At 44.2% G+C, this 18,259-nt stretch overlaps 1 protein-coding gene across 4 annotated transcripts in view; it reads right to left on the bottom strand.

Moving 5' to 3' along the window:
* The window catches only part of FHL2 (four and a half LIM domains 2), a 72,934-nt gene that overhangs the window by 20,089 nt on the left and 34,586 nt on the right, over positions 1-18,259 (bottom strand). For 3 of the 4 annotated variants that reach the window (XM_060187621.1, XM_060187620.1, XM_007531938.3), the window contains exon 2: positions 2,652-2,831. The exons of the other annotated variant lie outside the window; for it this stretch is intronic. In XM_060187621.1, the coding sequence (XP_060043604.1) occupies positions 2,652-2,807 (156 nt within the window). In that variant the 5' untranslated portion in view covers positions 2,808-2,831. The remainder of the gene's footprint in view (positions 1-2,651; positions 2,832-18,259) is intronic. 4 annotated transcript variants of the gene reach the window in all.

The following is an 18,259-nucleotide window of genomic DNA, read 5'->3' as shown; positions in this document are numbered from 1 at the left end:
GGGAGGTGACTCAGTGGAAGAATGCATGGTTTTTACACATGAGGTCCTTGGTCTGATTCTGAGCACCATATGGAATGGAGGAGCAGTGCTCTGGTCTCAGTTGTTCTCTTTCTCTTTCATAAACACAACTGGAGAAAAAAAAAAAAAGACTTGTGGAGGTGGCACAGTGGATAAAGTGTCTGTTGGATTCTTAAGCATGAAGTCCTGAATTCAGTCTGTGGTTTCACATGTGCCAGAGTTATGTTTTCATGTCCTCTCTCTCTCTCATTAATAAATATTAAAGTGGGCAGATAGCATAATGGTTATGCAAAGAGACTTTCATGCCTGAAGCTCTGACATCCCAGGATCAATCCTCCGCATGACCATAAGCCAAAGCTGAGCTGTGCTCTGCTAAAAAAAGAAAAGGAAAGAAAAATAAATATTAAAAAGAAGAAGGGCTTTCAGGTCCTGGTGGATGATGGTAGACAGGGATCTGGGCTGGAGGTGAAAGTATTTTTCAAAAAATGGAGAAATTTTATACGTGTACCAACAACTGTATCTACTGTAAACCATTACTTCCCTCAATTAAAAAAGTCAACATTTAAAAAAAAAAGGAGAAAGAAGAAAAATGAATTAGAAAAATGAATTGGGGTTGACAAAAAGCTCACTTAGATAGTGTACCTTCTTTGCCATGTGTGTAATCCAAATAAGAGCCCAGCCCTCATTGAATTTGGAGGAAACTTTGGTGCTGTTGTATCTTTTCCTCTCTTTCTGTCTTTATCTGAAAAAAAAAAATCAGCTCAGGTCAGTGGAGCCCCGGTGATATGTGTGCAAACCAGGTGAGTCACCACCTGGTTCCAAGATCTTTCTCCTTATACTAGGTAGTAACCCTACAAGGTGTTACAAAGCTGCCCTAGGTGTAGCTCCATTTTATAAATGTCGGGGTGGAGAAGGAAGGGTTGGGTGGAACCAGACAGTTTGGTACCCGAGTTCGTACCTTCAGTCTAGTAAGTAAGTGAAGGGGGATTAGGAATGCCTGTTACGGGCAGGAAGCACTACAGACAAAACTGGCCCAGTCAGTGAGTACTTGCCTACAACCATTGTTCTAGGAGTCACCTCCCTTTCTCTCACAAGCTCAGTCACACCTCAGCTGTTTACTGAGCAGCACTTGCTCCTTGTGAGTTAACAGGGGCTCAGCAGACAGGAAGGAGGACGAAGGTGGTGCTCACACAGCGGCTGCTATGCTAGAAGGTGGGGCGGATGGCACTGGCAACTAGAATCCCAAGAGGCAATGCTTAGGTTGCTGTGAGGATGGAAAATGGGGCAGTCAGCTGTCTCTGAAGGGAGGCTGGATCAGCCTGCTATGCCACTGGTCCCGAAATGAGTGCGTCCTATAATGTTCCCAGCTGTGACCATGGACTGTAAACTCAGACCAATAGACACTCAGAGGTTACACAGGCTCTGGTGTTAAACATATATGCATGCCCTGGGTTGAGTGGATGGGGGTAAATAGTTCATTTTATTCACAGATTTTTTTCCAACAGTCTCTCTCTCTTCCTCTCTCTCTCTCTCTCTCTCTCTCTCTCTCACACACACACACACACACACAATTTTAAAAAAATTATTGGATAGAGACAGAGTGATATTGAGGGGAGGTGGAGAAAGAGAAGGAAAGAGACAAAGAGACACCTGCAGTCCTGCTCCACCACTTGTGAAACTTTCCCCCTGCAGATGGAGACCAGGAGCTTAAACCTGGGTCCTTGTGCACTGTAATGTGTGTGCTCTTAACCAGGTGAGCCACTGACTAACACTCCTGTCACTTTCTTTTTAAAAGTATTTTATTTATTTATTTATTTTAATTTATTTTCCCTTTTGTTGCCCTTGTTCTTTTATTGTTGTTGTAATTATTGTTGTTGGTGGTGGTGTCATCATTGTTGGATAGGACAGAGAGAAATGGAGAGAGGAGGGGAAGACGGGGCGGGGGAGAGAAAGACAGACACCTGCAGACCTGCTTCACCACCTGTGAAGCAACTCCCCTGCAGGTGGAGAGCCGGGGGCTCGAACCAGGATCCTTACGCCGGTCCTTGCGCTTTGCACCACATGTGCTTAACCTGCTGAGCTACTGTCCAACCCCCCCCCCCCCACTTTCTATCTTAAAATGAAAAAAGATGATTGCACTGAGAATGTGGGAATCATGCAGATGCGATAACCCTATTGTCAACAGACAAATAAACACCAATGGAGCAAATTAGTGTCTACCAGAAGGAAGGGTGACTTACTAGGGGGTGGCTTGTAAGGTGAAGGATGGAATTGGACTTTTGTGTGAGTTTGTATGTGTGTAGAGTACCTAATGTAGAAAGTACAAATGTTGAATTATAAGGATATAATCCTCATACTTCATGTTCTAATGCAATGGGACTGCAATATATATATTTTTAAAGATATGGACTTAAGACGTTAAGTACAACTACTCTGGAGAAGGACTAATCAGGTGCTTTGAAATCAAGTGGGCAGAGGCCAGATCAACTGGCGGGAAAAGGTTCAGAAAAGCTTGTGGCAGGCCCCAGCTCACTGGAGCAGGCTCGAGAGACAGAACTTCCCCAGGAGATCAGGGTGAGGGTTCTAGCACAAACCAGTAGTCAGGGGTGCTGCCCAGGAGGGAAGTGGGGTACCTTGCAATCGCAGCCAATGAGGTGGCCACACTCCTCACATGTGCTGGCATAGAGAGCCTCAAAACATGACACACAGTAGGGACTCTCCTCTCTCAGGATGTACTTCTTGCCAAAGAGCGACTCCTCGCAGTGGTGGCAGTCAAATCGTTCGGCCATCTTGACTCACAGCTTCCCAGAAGCCTGTTCAAAAGGACAGAGCAGAAGTTCCCATGAGCAGGCGCCATCTTTGGCTCTGGGGTGGCAGGATCCCCTGAATGAGGACACTCATGCTTTATCTTTCATTTCTCTCCTTAGAGTATCCTGGCCTTAAGCATATGTGATCTCACCATTCCCAGATGATTTTCTCATTCTCTCTCTCTCTCTCTCATTCTCTTTTACCAGAGAGAGAAGACACAGGAACAGAGAGGAGACATGCAGAGCACCACACCATCAGCTCTGGAGCTCCTCTGTGCCATGTTGTTCTCAAGTGATGCTGTGATTCCTCTCTGATACCTCACTTTAATGATGTGAGTGTTCTCCTGTTTACCCATCTTCTAGCCCTGAGATTCTCCTTCTTAAAAATAATTTATTTATCAGTTTAGATAGAGGCAAAGAGAGGGAGAGAGATAGGGAAAGAGAGTAGGAGAGGAGCCATAGTACTGAAGCCAGGGCTTGAACTTGGATCACATACATGGCAAGCCAACACACACTATCCCAGTGAGTTATTTCACCACCTAAGACTCACCCTTTAAATGATTATTCATTCATTCATTCACTCATTCATTACATTCTTTATTGCCTCCAGGGTTATTGCTGGAGCGCAGTGCCGGAACTATGAATCCACTGCTCCAGGTGGCCATCTTTTCCATTTTTTTTCTTTTCCTTTCTATTTTACTTGACAGGACAAAGATAAATTGAGAGAGGAAGAGGGATAGGGAGGAAAAGAAAGATAGACACCTGCAGACCTAATTCACCAGGAGCGGGGGCTCAAACCCAGGTCCTTGCACATGATAATATGTGTGTTTAACCAGGAGCACTACCACCCAGCCCCCATTGATTATAATTTTCCATAATATTTTCTTAGTTATATGGGGAAGTGTTTGAATGCTCCACAACAAGGAGATAACACCATCTGTAGGACAACAAGCTTTCATGCTTGAGGCTCTGAAGTCCCGGGTTCAATCCCTGGCACCACCATAAAGCCAAAGCTGTGAAGGGTTCTGGTTAAAACAATGCATTCCAATTTGGAAAAACTCCCAACTATTGTTGACTGTTGACAAAAGTGATGCCTGGGAGACAGTGTAATGGAAGAAGCATTGGACTTTCCAGCTTGAGATCCTGAGTTTGAACTCTGACATCACATGTGCCAGAGTAGTGCTATGGTTCTCTCCCTGTAAGTAATAAATAAATGAATCTTTAAAAAGAGCAAGAGTGGGGCCAAGAGGTGGCACCCGGTTTAAGTGCACATAGTACGAAGGACAAGGACCCACACAAGGATCCTGGTTCAAGCCCCCAGCTCTCCACCTGCAAAGGCTGTCTTTTCACAAGTGGTGAAGCAGGTCTGCGGGTGTCTATATTTCTCTCTCCCTTTCTATCTTCCCCATCTCTCTCAATTTCTCTCTGTCCTATCCAATAAAATGGGAAAAATGGCCTCCAGAAGCAGTGAATTCATAGTGTCAGCATTAAGTCCCAGCTTAACCTTGGAGCCAAAAAAAAAAAAAAAAAAAAAAGCAAGAGAAAGAAAAAGGTGTCTTAACTTTGGATACAAGACTTTGCATCACAGTCTACATCCATGCCTTCAAATATGCCACAGTGCCTTGCACTTCCACTTTCTCCCTGCTCCCCTGAAAGATAAAGGCCAGCGGAAGAAATACTATGTTTGTCTTTTAAGATTTTCTTTTTAAAATATTATTTATTTATTGTATTTTGTTTTGTTTTAACTGAGCACTACTCTACTCTGGCTTCTGGTGGTGCTGGGAGTTGAACCTAGGACCTTTGGTGCCTCAGACACAAAAGCCTTTTTGCAGAACCATTATGCTATCTCCCCAGTCCACTATGTTCATTTCTTCTTTCTTTCAATTTTTTAAATCTTCTTTCTTGGGAGTCAGGCGGTAGCGCAGTGGGTTAAGCGCACATGGTGCAAAGTGCAAGGACCAGCAGAAGGATCCCGGTTCTAACCCCCGGCTCCCCACCTGCAGGGGAGTCCCCTCACAGGCGGTGAAGCAGGTCTGCAGGTGTCTATCTTTCTCTCCCCGTCTTCTGCTCCTCTCTCCATTTCTTTCTGTCCTATCTAACAGCGACGACATCAATAACAACAACTACAACAATAACAACAACAAAGACAACAAGGGCAGCAAAAGGGATAATAAATGAATAAAATAAAAAAAACTTCTTTCTTTATTTATTGGATAGAGACAGCCAGAAATCGAGAGGGAAAGGGGAAATAGGGAAAGAGACATCTGCAGACCTGCTTCACCACTGCAAGGCTTTCCCCCTGCAGGTAGGGGCTGAGGACTTGGAACCCATTTAAGCTCAACCAAGTGAGCCACCACTTGACCCCCTATGTTCATTTCTTTCTTTTTAAAATTTATTCTTTTTTAAATTTTTAAACTTAATTTTGTATTTAATAGAGGCAGAGAGAAATCCAAAAGGAAGGGGGAGGCAGAGAAGGAGTGAGAGAGATACCTGCTGTACTCCTTCACCACTTGAAAAGCTTCCCCCCTGCAGGTGGGGATCGGGGCTTGAACCCTTGCCCTTGCACATTGTAACATGTGCGCTCAACCAGGTGCATCACCACCCAGCCCCCTTATGTTCATTTCCATGACAAGATTTCCTATGAGCTCCCTTTTGTGATTCACACATTTGAATAGTAGGAAACCACAGTGGTGAAAGGGAGCAGAACTTGTGCTGGTGAACTTGAGATTAGATTTTTTGTGAGAATGTGACTCTGGACCCTGACCTTGCCTGGGGAGGTACAAACGGCCTTTGCACACACAGCACTGCCATCTGTTCCTGGTTCCTGGGGTGAGTCATTTCTCATTGATGTAGCAACAATCCCTCACCTGCCCAGGAATCCAGAGGTGCTGGCTTCCAAGAACTAAGGTTCTCACTACGGGCAGACATAGTGTCTGTGGCCACAATAGCCTCTTCAGGCAGCACCCTGAGCCTTCCAGAGGAGGAAGAATGTGCCCCTCTGTCTGTGACAATGCATCCCAAGGAGACCAGGAGCATGCACCAGCAGTAAAGGACAGGGTGGGCTGTTTCCTCTCTGTGTCCCTATCTGTCATTCTTACACCAACTTGTTAGAAGCACCCAGAAAAAACAAGTTTCCTATGAGAATACTGGGCATGAAGGGGCACCTCCAGGGCATTACAAATACAGAGTTGTGACTGTGGAAATAGCTCAGCTGGGGGGAGTATGAGGACTTGAGTGCCTGAGGTCCTTGGCTCCATCCCTGACACTGTGCATACCAGAGTAGTACTCTGGTTTCTCTCTATCTCCCCTCTCTCATTTAAAATAAGTAACTTAAAACTAAGACAACAATGAGATATCACTTCACTCCTGTGAGAATGTCATACTTCAGAAAAGGTAACGGCAGCAAATGCTGGAGAGGTTTTGGGGTCAAAGGAACCCTCCTGCACTGTTGGTGGGAATGTCAATTGGTCCAACCTCTGTGGAGAACAGTCTGGAGAACTCTCAGAAGGCTAGATTGGACCTACCCTATGATCCTGCAATTCCTCTCCTGGGGATATATCCTAAGGAACCCAACACACCCATCCAAAAAGATCTGTGTACACATATGTTCTTGGCAGCACAATTTGTAATAGCCAAAACCTGGAAGCAACCCAGGTGTCCAACAACAGATGAGTGGCTGAGCAAGTTGTGGTCTATATACACAGTGGAATACTACTCAGCTATAAAAAATGATGACTTTACCTTTTTCAGCCGATCTTGAAAAATTCATGTTAAGTGAAATAAGTCAGAAATGGAAGGATGAATATGGGATGATCTCACTCTCAGGCAGAAGTTGAAAAACAAGATCAGAAAAGAAAACACAAGTAGAACCTGAACTGTAATTGGCATATTGCACCAAAGTAAAAGACTCTGGGGTGGGGGTTGGTGGGTGGGGAGAACACAGATCCAAGAAGGATGACAGAGGACCTAGTGGGGTTGTATTGTTATATGGAAAACTGGGAAATGTAATGCATGTACAAACTATTGTATTTACTGTTGAATGTAAAACATTAATTCCCCAATAAAGAAATTAAAAAAAAAAAGCAAAAAAAAAAAAACAACAAGTTATCTTGATTTATTGATTGGACAAAGAAAGCCAGAAATTGAGAGGAAGGGGGAGACAGAGATGGAGAGAGACAGAGAGACACCTGCAGCACTGCTTCACCACTTGTGAAGCTTTCCCCCCCTGCAGTTGGGGACCAGGGGCTTGAACCCAGATCCTTGTGCATTGTAACATGCACACTCAACCAGGTGCACCCGGTTTTATTTTATAGTAAATAAAATGAACCTTAAAACAAAAAATAGAGTCAATCTTCAGGACTATTTTCTCAAGAGGCAACATGTGTAGAAGTCCTCAAAACCTGAAGGCTGATCTTTCATAAGCTACAATGAAGCTCTGGGCTCAGTTTCCTTTTATTTCCAACCCCCACAGTGTAACATTCCAGAATAATACTCTGTGCAACAAATTAAATATTGCTTCCTGGCTCAGGAAAATGACAAGTCTGATAATGCTTATTAGTTTCTTACCCTTGTGTACACAAGGTCCTGACAACTGTAAGTGAAGGAATGAACATCTTTCAAGTGTCCACACTTGGCCATGTTTCTGTTTACAGAACCATTTTTTTCCCCTAAATGTATTAAATATGCAGCTGGCCACATCCTTTTACCTCTTTTTTCTTGGACTTGAAGCAAACACTGTCTGGACATTCTTGTGATAACATCACAAAACGAGGCTCCTGAGGATTGTAATTTTTTTTGACTCTGATTCCTAGTGTATAAATATTCCTGGTCTCAGTGCCACCTCAGGTTACAGCAGCGAAGCTGGCAGAAGGCTCAGCGCTTTCCAGTAGTGCTGTAGTTACTAGCCTTGGAAGTGATTAACCATTGCAGTCGACAGCCATCTTTCCAACTCCCCAACCCCCCTACCCCCAACAAAGGTTGTGATTTACCTGTGAAACTGGAAGCTTACTGCTGCCTATCCTGCTAACACAAAGAACAAGGAGTGGATAATTGGCTATGAGAAGAGAGAGAGAGAGAGAAGCACCCACTGTAGAAACTCTGAAAGCCAGAAGCAATGCCTGAGATTATCTAGGACAATAAATTCATCTTATGAGTGGAGCAGCTAAGGCCTGGGAACACTAATAGGAGATGAACCTCATGTGAGCTTTCCCATAGTTCTAAAACCAACTCCCAGTCTCAGCCAGCCAGAAAATGGTCCTTTTCTTCCTTGTTTCTTTTATTTCATTGTTGCCAGGGTTATCTCTGAGGCTTGGTGCCTGCACAATGAATACACTGCACCCTGTTGCCATTTTTTTCCCTTTTGTTGGATAGGATGGAGAGAAATTGAGAGGTGAGGGGGAGATAGGGACAGAGAAAGAGAGACACCTGCAGAATTACTCTGCTACTCTTGAAGTGGGTCGGAAGTAGGTGCTTGAATCTGGGTTCCTGTATATAGTGTGTGCCACTGCCTTGCCCCTAAGAAAGTGGTTTTTCTTTTTTTCTTCTTTTTTTTAAAAATATATTTTTAGTTTCAGGTCCTGCTGAAAAAGGACACAGACCATAGATCACCTGTATTCCTTAGCTTCTCGAAGACATCACTACATGGGCCTGGAGATGGTGTAGTGAGTAAGGCAATGAACTGGGAAGCATGAGTTTGATCCCCGGCACCCCATGGATCAGTGTTCTCTGATCCTATCTTGTGTTAATAAATAACATATATAAAAAAAAGGCAAGATGGCATGGCAGTTTCAGTCGTTAGTAAAGCACTTTTGCTTAAACCAACAGGCAAAGATGTAAAATGAGTATCACTATCAGGAATAAACTGGATGCACTTTATCTGAAAAGGTCCTTTGAGAGACTTCCAGAAAACTATGTGAGGCACAAATCCGGAAGGCATAATAAGTATTTCCTTAGCTGGTAAGAAATCTAAGAGCTTTCCTTCTACCACAACATGATAATCCAAGTCTCCCTTAACTGAATGTTGCCAAATAAGTCAAGTATCACTGCTGAGTGCCCCTCCTTCCTGATCCCCTCTTGCTACAACGGTTATTGCTGGGGCTCAGTGCCTGCAAGATTCCACTGCTCTGGTCTGAGAAAAAACTAATGATTGAAGGAAAAGTTATTTTATAAAAGTTTCATCTGAAAAAGTTATAAGAAGGTGATTCAGGACTGAAAAGAATCTAGTTTTTTGTTTGTTTGTTTTACTATCACTAATGTCTTTCTTTCTTCCTTTTCCCACCCTCCTTCTTTTCCTCTTCCGTTCCCTCCCTCCATTCCTTCCTCACTTACTTTCTCTTTCTTTTCCTACCTGTTATTTCTGATGCTCAATTCTATATCAGCCCACTGCTCCCAGTGGCCATTTGTCCCCTCTCCTCTAAAGGGTAAGAGATAGACAGGGATAGAGGCAAGTGAGACAGACAGGAGAGACATCAAGGCAACAATCATGAAACTTCCCTCCACACTGACACTCCCATGTTAGCCAAAGCCTCAAACTCAAGTCTACCGAAATGAACAATTGGATAGGGGTGTGAGGGAGGTGAGTGAATGCACACAGTCCAGCTACATGGGCAAAATCAAGAACGAAAATGAGGACTGGATGTTCTATGTGAACTTCGCATAGCAAACCCAGAATGTCACTGAGACCATCAATATGTCCAACGTCTCCAGGCCTGGGTTCCATTTTTGCTCCTCCATGTCTAGCCTTTTTCTGCTTTCCAGATAAATGGCTGCATCTGTGGCAGGTGGGATTCTTCTCTTTCTGTCTGGTCGCCAAGCCCCTATGAATGCATAGCTGCGCAGTCCAGGAGGAAAGTTCACCGGACCAGGAGGCAACAAGCCAGCCAGGAAATGCTTCCAAACTTCTTTGCAAAGAATGTGTGGGATCCAACACAGGGGTACAAGTGGAAAGCCCAGAATGTTATACCAGAAACTGCCTACCTACAAACCAGAAATCCTATATACAAAGGGATGGATGCTCCCTCCCCCCACACTGGAACCAGTGGCGCTTCTGCATGAGTGTGTGAGGGAAGGGGGAGATAGAAACAGAAAGAGAGACACGTGCAGCACTGCTTCACCGCTTATGGAAGTTTCCTGTCTGCAGCAGGTAAGGAACCAGGGGCTTGAACCCGTCTCTTTGTGCACTGTAACATGCATGCTCCACTGAGTGCATTCCCTGCCCCACCTCTGTGCTTTGATAATGAAAGTTATTTTAGTGTAGTTTATTGGCTGGCTAGTACTTTCTGAAAGCTTGCTACCAATAAGTTTTGCAGACACTGTTACAAAGATAAAAGTAACATCTGCTAGGAAGAGGCCTGATGGATCTAGAGTTCATGTCAATAATATGGTTTTGGCTTTAGAGTCCATTTATGTTCAGCATGAGAACGATGAAAATAAAACACAATTTCCCTAGATTTTTTACTAGTTTCATTGAATGGTTTCAATCTGGCCCCCAGCACATTGAAGAAAGCTTCAGGGCTGTGGTTGGTGTCTTTCTGTCTGTTTCTTTCTCTCTCTGTCTCTGTCTCTGTCTCTGTCTCTCTCATCTGAAAAGGTAAAAACAAGGGCCAGGCAGTGGCACCTGCAGGGAGAATGCTTCATGAGTAATGAAGTAGGTCTGCAGGTGTCTTATCTATTTCTATTTTTCTCTGTCTCCCCTTCGTGCTCAATTTCTCTCTGTCCTATCAAATGAAAATAAAGTACAAAGAAAAAAAAAGGAAAATAGCCACCATTTTAATAGTGGATTAATAGTGCAGGCACCAAGGCCCAGCAATGATACTCTGGTGGCAATAAAAATGAATAAATAAATAAAGTCAAAACAAACAATAAAGAACTGTTTATTTCCATAGGTGAAAATTCTGGTGCAAGGGAGAATGACAGTAGTTCAAAGGCTATGTTTGCTTTTATAAACTTTATGTATAACAATGAACGTACAGGTCCTGGAACATGATGGCAGAGGACCTAGTGGGGGCTGTATTGTTATGTGGAAAACTGAGAAATTTTATGCATGTACAAACTATTGTGTTTACTGTCGACTGTAAAACATTAGTCCCCCAATAAAGATATTTTAAAAAAGGAAAAAAGTAAAAAAAAAACAACAAACAAAAACAATGAATTTAGGATCCATTTGAAATGGATTTGCAGAGAGCTGGCAAGATGTAAAATTGACTGTGTTTATCACTATGTTTACAGATTAATCTAATGAGTCTTAGTGAGTATATTCATGGGCAGACGGCCAGGGCCATAATGGACTTCATTTTGTTAAGTACACTGATCACATGCAAAAGACAAACAAATAAAAACAAAATTAAAATCTTGATTTGTCATTAATAGTCTTATATTTACTTGTTAGGAAGAGACCAGAGTACTACTCTGTCATACTCAATGCCCAGGATTGAAGCTAAGGCCGAGCCACGAACGTGCTATACCCACACCCACTAAGCCACCTCCCCAGTCACTTGTCTCTCTGATTGCTTTGGACAGTTAGGGCACTGCTCAACTCTGGCTTATAGTGGTGCTGTGGACTGATCCTGGGACCATGAAATCTTAGGCATGAAAACCTTTTTGCATAACCACTATGCTATCTCCTAGGGTCTCCGGAAATTTTAAGAGACTCCATATGCGAGGAATAATGCTGCCTTCTAAATGATCTCTTATTGGCTGACTGATGGAAAGAAACTGGAAAATAAGAGGTCAGTCAAATTTCTGATATTAAGCCATTAAGTACAAAGGAAAGACACTGGCTTCAATGCCATGCAGAATTTTCAACCCAGCCAGTAAGAATGTAGTGAGGAGCCCCCACACCTATGGACATCTGATCTTTGACAAAGGGGCCCAGACCATTAAATGGGGAAAGCAGAGTCTCTTCAACAAATGGTGTTGTAAACAATAGGTTGAAACATGCAGAAGAATGAAATTGAACCACTGTATTTCACCAAATACAAAAGTAAATTCCAAGTGGATCAAGGACTTGGATGTTAGACCACAAACTATCAGATACTTAGAGGAAAATATTGGCACAACTCTTTTCTGCATCAATTTTAAAGACATCTTCAATGAAACGAATCCAATTACAAAGAAGACTAAGGCAAGTATAAACCTATGGGACTACATCAAATTAAAAAGCTTCTTCACAGCAAAAGAAACCACTACCCAAACCAAGAGACCCCTCACAGAATGGGAGAAGATCTTTACATGCCATACATCAGACAAGAGTTTAATAACCAATATATATAAAGAGCTTGCCAAACTCAACAAGACAACAAATAACCCCATTCAAAAATGGGGGGAGGACATGACAGAATAGTCACCACAGAAGAGATCCAAAAGGTTGAGAAACACATGAAAAAATGCTCCAAGTCTCTGATTGTCAGAGAAATGCAAATGATGACAACAATGAGATACCACTTCACTCCTGTGAGAATGTCATACATAAGAAAAGGTTACAGCAGCAAATGCTGGAGAGGGTGTGGTGTCAAAGGATCCCTCCTGAACTGCTGGTGGGAATGTCAATTGGTCCAACCTCTGTGGAGAACAGTCTGGAGAACTCTCAGAAGGCTAGATATGGATCTACCCTATGATCCTGCAATTCCTCTCCTGGGGATATATCCTAAGGAACCCAACACACCCATCCAAAAAGATCTGTGTACACATATGTTCTTAGCAGCACAATTTGTAACAGCCAAAACCTGGAAGCAACCCAGGTGTCCAACAACAGATAAGTGGCTGAGCAAGTTGTGGTATATATATACAATGGAATACTACTGTAAAAAAATGGTGACTTCACCGTTTTCAGCTGATCTTGGATGGACCTTGAAAAATTCATGTTAAATGAAATAAGTCAGAAACAGAAGGATGAATATGGGATGATCTCACTCTCAGGAAGAAGTTGAAAAACAAGATAAGAAGGAAAAAAGAAAACACAAGTAGAACCTGAACTGGAATTGGCGTATCACACCAAAGTAAAAGACTCTGGGGTGGGGGTGGGTGGGTGGGGAGAATACAGGTCCATGAAGGATGACAGAGGACCTAGTGGGGGTTGTATTGTTATATGGAAAACTGGGAAATGTAATGCATGTACAAACTATTGTATTTACTGTTGAATGTAAAATATTAATTACCCAATAAAGAAATAATAATAAAAAAAATGTAGTGAGGAGGGCTGGTGAAATAGTACAGTAGACTGGTAGTGTGTTTGGTGCCTTGCCATGTTCAGGGTTCAAGCTCAGCCCCTACCACATTGAAGGAAGGTGTAGTCTCTGCCTCTCTGTCTCTCTTCCTCCCTCCCCCCTTCTATGTCTCTAAACATACACACACTGCAGTAGATGACGGCTATTTCTCACATACCATCTTTGGTGCTGGGAAATGGTAAGTCATAGTCTTGGTTCTCTAGCGCCAGAGAACTGAAATCTTGGAGAACCTATCTTACAATTTCATCTCAGAGCATGTCAACGAGAAGGAAGAAAAGCAGTCTAAGAAGGAGGGCATCCTATCTAGTGTGTGGGGGGAGAGGCTCAGGGAGAGACCCCACTCTGCAGCTGCCCCACGGCTATCCTGGGGAGGTGCTGGCAGGTTACTTATTCATGCTAGCTTTCTATGTGAACAACAGAAACTCTCACTCCAGGCCCCAAAAGGCAGCCTAGTGTTTGGATTCCTTTTGCTGCCAGTGCCCAAGGGTCACCCAAGGGTGACCCCCAATTTCCACAAAAGGTCAGCTTCTTCAGTTCTCTTTCCAACCCTTGCTCTGTTAAGGTCATGGCAATGCTAATACTCTGCAGGATGTGGACACAATAGATTTGCTCTTTTCCTGCTTCTTCCTTTGTTGCCTGGCTAATTCTTCTTTGTTCTAAAAGTTATTGGGGGGCTGGTGAAATAGCTCCCTTCAATAGTGAGGTGCTTTCTTGTGTGTGCAACCCAGGTTCAAGCCTGGCCCCCACCACATTGAAGAAAGCTTTGTTTCTGTGGTATCTTTCACTCTCCCTCTGCCTCTCCATCTCTATCTAAAAAAAATACATACATGCATACATACATACATACATAAAAGTGATGCCAACATAGATGTATTTCCTTTTTGACTGAAAACTGGAATGCCCATTATCTTCAGGGATCTTTGACATTTAAAAAATATTATATATTTCTTGTTGGATAGAGACAGAGAGAAATTGAGAGGGGTGGGGGAGATAGAGAGGAAGAGAGACAGAGAGACACCTGCAGTCCTGCTTCACTACTTGTGAAGCTTTCCCCCTGCAGGTGGGAACCAGGGGCTTGAACTTGCATCCGTGTGCATAATGTGTGCGCTTAACCAGGTGCATCACTTCCTGGCCCCGCCATTTAGTTTTATAATGGAGAGTCTTCTTCCTTAACTAGACAGGCAATAGCTGACCTGATAGCTACAGAGACATGTAAACTGACCCACAACGTTATGGAGGCTGAGAAGCCCCAATATCTAACTGTCAAGGTGGAGACCCAAGAAAGCCCCAAGGCAAGCTCCCTACCTGTGAGGAGTTGCTGTTTCAGTCTGAGTTACGAATCCGAGGTTTGGAAACCTCATCCCAGCTTGAAAATAGTGCAGACTTGGGCCATGGAAGTAGCTCCAAAGCAGAGAGCATACTTGGCATATATAAGGCCCTCGGTATGACTTTTGGTACAAACTCTGCCCCCATGGAGATCTTAGTATCCCAATGCCCAGCCCCATACACACACCCTAGTCCAAATATACAGGTAGTAAAGGACTGATGTTTCCATTTGAGAGTCAAGACAAAAGGAACTCCCACTTGCTTGGCCTTGTGGGGCTTTGTTTTGTGTCGACCCGTCCCTCCCCCACCCCACCTTCCCCCGCCCAACTCCCCACCCCAGCCCTGGTCTTCAGCTGATTAGATACTGCCCACCTGCACTGGGGCAAGCTTCTATTTCCTTCAGGCTACTGGTCCAAATGTCAATCACATCTGGAAACACCCTCACAGACACATCTCAGAAATCATTTTTGACCAAATATCTGGATGCCCAGTAGTCTTGGAAAACTGACCACAAGTCAGTCCTCCCAGGAGTTAAAGTTGAGATCCACAGTTCAGGTAAGTGGAAGCAAGTTGCTTGACTCATCCCAAGCAAGTGGTGCCATGCCAGCTTGGAAGCCTAGGCTCTCAGCCACTGAGTTTTGTTTGAGGTGACCATCTGGAAGAAGTAGAATTCCACATGGTCAGACTCTTGAAAGCAAAGCTACACAGGAAAGAATCAATTGCTGAATTTCTGTTCATTCCAGATCAAGGGACTTCATGCCAGGGCATCTGAGTCAGAGAGAGGCTGACATGGTCTGCTTCCTGAATGACCAGTGAGGCCACCTCCCCACAGCCAGGGGGCACTGAACCTCAGCACAGAGCAGGCAGAGAACCCAGGATCCCCAGCCTTTGGGTTTCCACTGTCCTGTTGGGCATTTGTGTCTGTCCTCAGAGTTCTCCCAGAACTGGGGATGGCTTAACAAGCAAGCTGGGGTCCAAGAACTGAGCAAGACCCACTGAACTACCCTGGCATGCCCTGGTTAGAACTAAGGGTGAGGGCTCAGGGCTGCCCCCATTCACAGACCAGGAAACATGAAGCAAAAGGTACTTTGATCTCTTAGTGCTTTGGTTTATCTGTAAAGCCAAACAAACAGCAAGGATAGGGGCTGGGCAGTGACTCATCTGATAGAACACTTGCATTGCCATGACTAAGGACCTGGGTTTAAGCCTCTGGTCCCCACATGCAGAGGGGAAGCATCATATGTGGTGAAACAGTGCTGCAGGTATCCCTCTTTATCTCTAACCCTCTATTAAAAAGAAAGAGAGGGAGTCGGGCGGTAGCGCAGCAGGTTAAGTGCACATGGCGCAAAGCACAAGGACCAGAATAAAGATCCCGGTTCAAGCCCTGGCTCCCCACCTGCAGGGGAGTCGCAAGTGGTGAAGCAGGTCTGCAGGTGTCTATCTTTCTCTCCCCCTCTCTGTCTTCCCCTCCTCTCTCCATTTCTCTCTGTCCTATCCAACAACGACATCAATAACAACAATAATAACTACAACAATAAAACAACTAGGGCAACAAAAGGGAATAAATAAACATTAAAAAAAAAAAAAAGACAGAGCAAAAACTGCTATGGGAACACAATGGAGCCATAGAGGCATCAAGCCTCAGCAATAACTCTGGTGGAAACATTCCCTCACCCTCCCACCACTGTCTCAGATGATCATAGTTTACAGCAATCCTGCAATCAAACTGCTACTACCATCTCCCAGCTTTCCAGTTGAGGAAACAGAGGCACTAAGAAATTAATTGCCTCAGCCCTGGTTGCAGGATCCTGGTTAAAGGAATGGTGAGCTTGAGCTAGGCGCCTATCTGTACCATCTGCTTTGTGGCATGACTGCAAGGGTTCATTGAGACCTGCACGTAAGCATCTAGCCTAGAGGCTGGGCCAAGTCCAGTTTTGCCTTGATTCACGTACAGAGGTGTAAAAGCCTTGAGAGGAGGAAAAATAAACACTGTGGAAAGCCAACTCTATACATTAACTGATAACACTCAAGGATGCAGGGTGAGCTAACTCTGAAACATGCCAAAAAAAAAAAATGTCTAGGAGTGTCGAAACAGCTCACTCAGACTGTGCACTGTTTTGCTGTGTATGCTCCCCAGGTTCAAGCCCGGCTCCCACAGCATAGATGGAAACGTCAGTGCTGTGGTCTCTTTCACTCTCTCTCACACACACTCTCTCTGCCTCTGTGTAAAAAAAATAAATAAATAAAAACATAAAAAGGAACCAGGTGGTGGCGCACCTGGTTGAGTGCACATGTAATAATGTGCAAGGACCCAGGTTCAAGCTCCCAGCTCCCACCTGCAGGGGGTAAGTTTTGTGAGTGGTGAAGTAAGGCTGCAGGTGCCTCTCTGTCTATCTTCCTCTCTCCTTCTCTCTCTCTCCCTCTCTCTCTTTCCCCCCCTCTCTCTCTCTCCTTACCGTCTCCATTTCTGGCTGCCTCTATCCAATAAATAAATAAATAGAAACATAAAAAAAAAGATTTTATCTGAAGGCACAATGAGAAGTTCTTCAGAAAGACTTGATTTTTTTTTTTAAATTTTGAAACTTTCAAAAAATTAATTAAAGTTCAGAGAGACCTGGAATTCTTGCACTTTTTTTTTTTTCCCCATAGCGACAGAAAGGCTGAGAGAGGAAAGAGACCACAGCACTAAAGCTTCCTTCAATGTGGTGGGGACAGGGTTAGAACCTGGGTTACATACATGGCAGAGCAGAATTCCTGTACTTCTAAATGTTGTTTTGTCTAAACCATCTTCATGATACCAAAGCCTCCCTAAACAATTAGGCAGAGTTAGTGCCAGAGGTAGGCAAAGTATTTGACACCATGTTTTGAGTTTGGAAAGGGCATGCTGACAGTGGACTCTGCAGAATACAACTGGACACATTGCATTTAACCTGGGCTAGACTATTTGACAACGAATATATATATTTGTTTAAAAGAAGCCTGGTGAATTAATCCAAATGGATATAAGTACTCCTATATTCAAAGCAACTTTATTCACAACAGCCAAGGTATAGAAGCAATCCAAATGCCCATCCACAGAGAAAGGAGTTATGGGATATTTAATCAATGGAGTCTCTGCAGTTTAAAAAGATGGGATTGTGTCCTTCTGGACAAAATGGATGGAACTGGAGGTTATTGTACTTAATGAAGTAGTAAAGAAGTGAAAGATACCTACTGGATGGTTTCATTCATATGTGGAATCTAGAGAACTGAAGCACATGAACTATGAGCAAGGAGAAGGAAGAAAGAAAATGAAACAGTCAACCTGCCTTTTTAGGCTTTGTGAGAACTAGGGTGGTTATCATGGGATGGTGGTAGGTGGGGAACAGGACACAGAATTTTGGTGGTGGGTGAAGTGGAGAACTAGTCCCCTGTAATCTTATAATCTAGCAAAACCACTTAAATCATTTATATAAAATTTAAAAGGGAGGGGGAAAGCCATGGAAATACATTGGGGCCAGCTGGTGGGCTCCACTCGCACTGAGGACACCCAGGCAGCCAGTTTCCAGCGGGGGATGGGTCCCCAGGTCTGCTGGGCAGCTCTTCGGGGGATGGGGTGCGGGATCCCCTTGCCCACAACGCCCACACCACCAAGTCCCTGCCACCTCCCCAGCGCCGTCCCGAGTCCTTTTCTCTGGGTGTCTCCCACGACTCGGGTGCCCCTTCCGAAGCCCACTCCCCGCCCAGCTACCTTTTGCCCAGGTCTCCCCTTTGGCTCGTTCTCTAATTCCCTGGGTCTAATTCCCCTAAAGCTCTCCTTTCCCTGGGTTCCCCCAAGCCTCTACTCCAATCTCCCCACGGCAAGGCTCCCCTTTCCCGGAGTCCCCCAAGACTCTGCTCCATTCT

The sequence above is a fragment of the Erinaceus europaeus genome, chromosome 3, assembly GCF_950295315.1.
Source record: "Erinaceus europaeus chromosome 3, mEriEur2.1, whole genome shotgun sequence".
In the NCBI taxonomy this organism is placed as follows: domain Eukaryota; kingdom Metazoa; phylum Chordata; class Mammalia; order Eulipotyphla; family Erinaceidae; genus Erinaceus; species Erinaceus europaeus.
The sequence above is the reverse complement of the archived record's forward strand: the minus strand, read 5'-3'. Positions and strand labels throughout refer to the sequence as shown.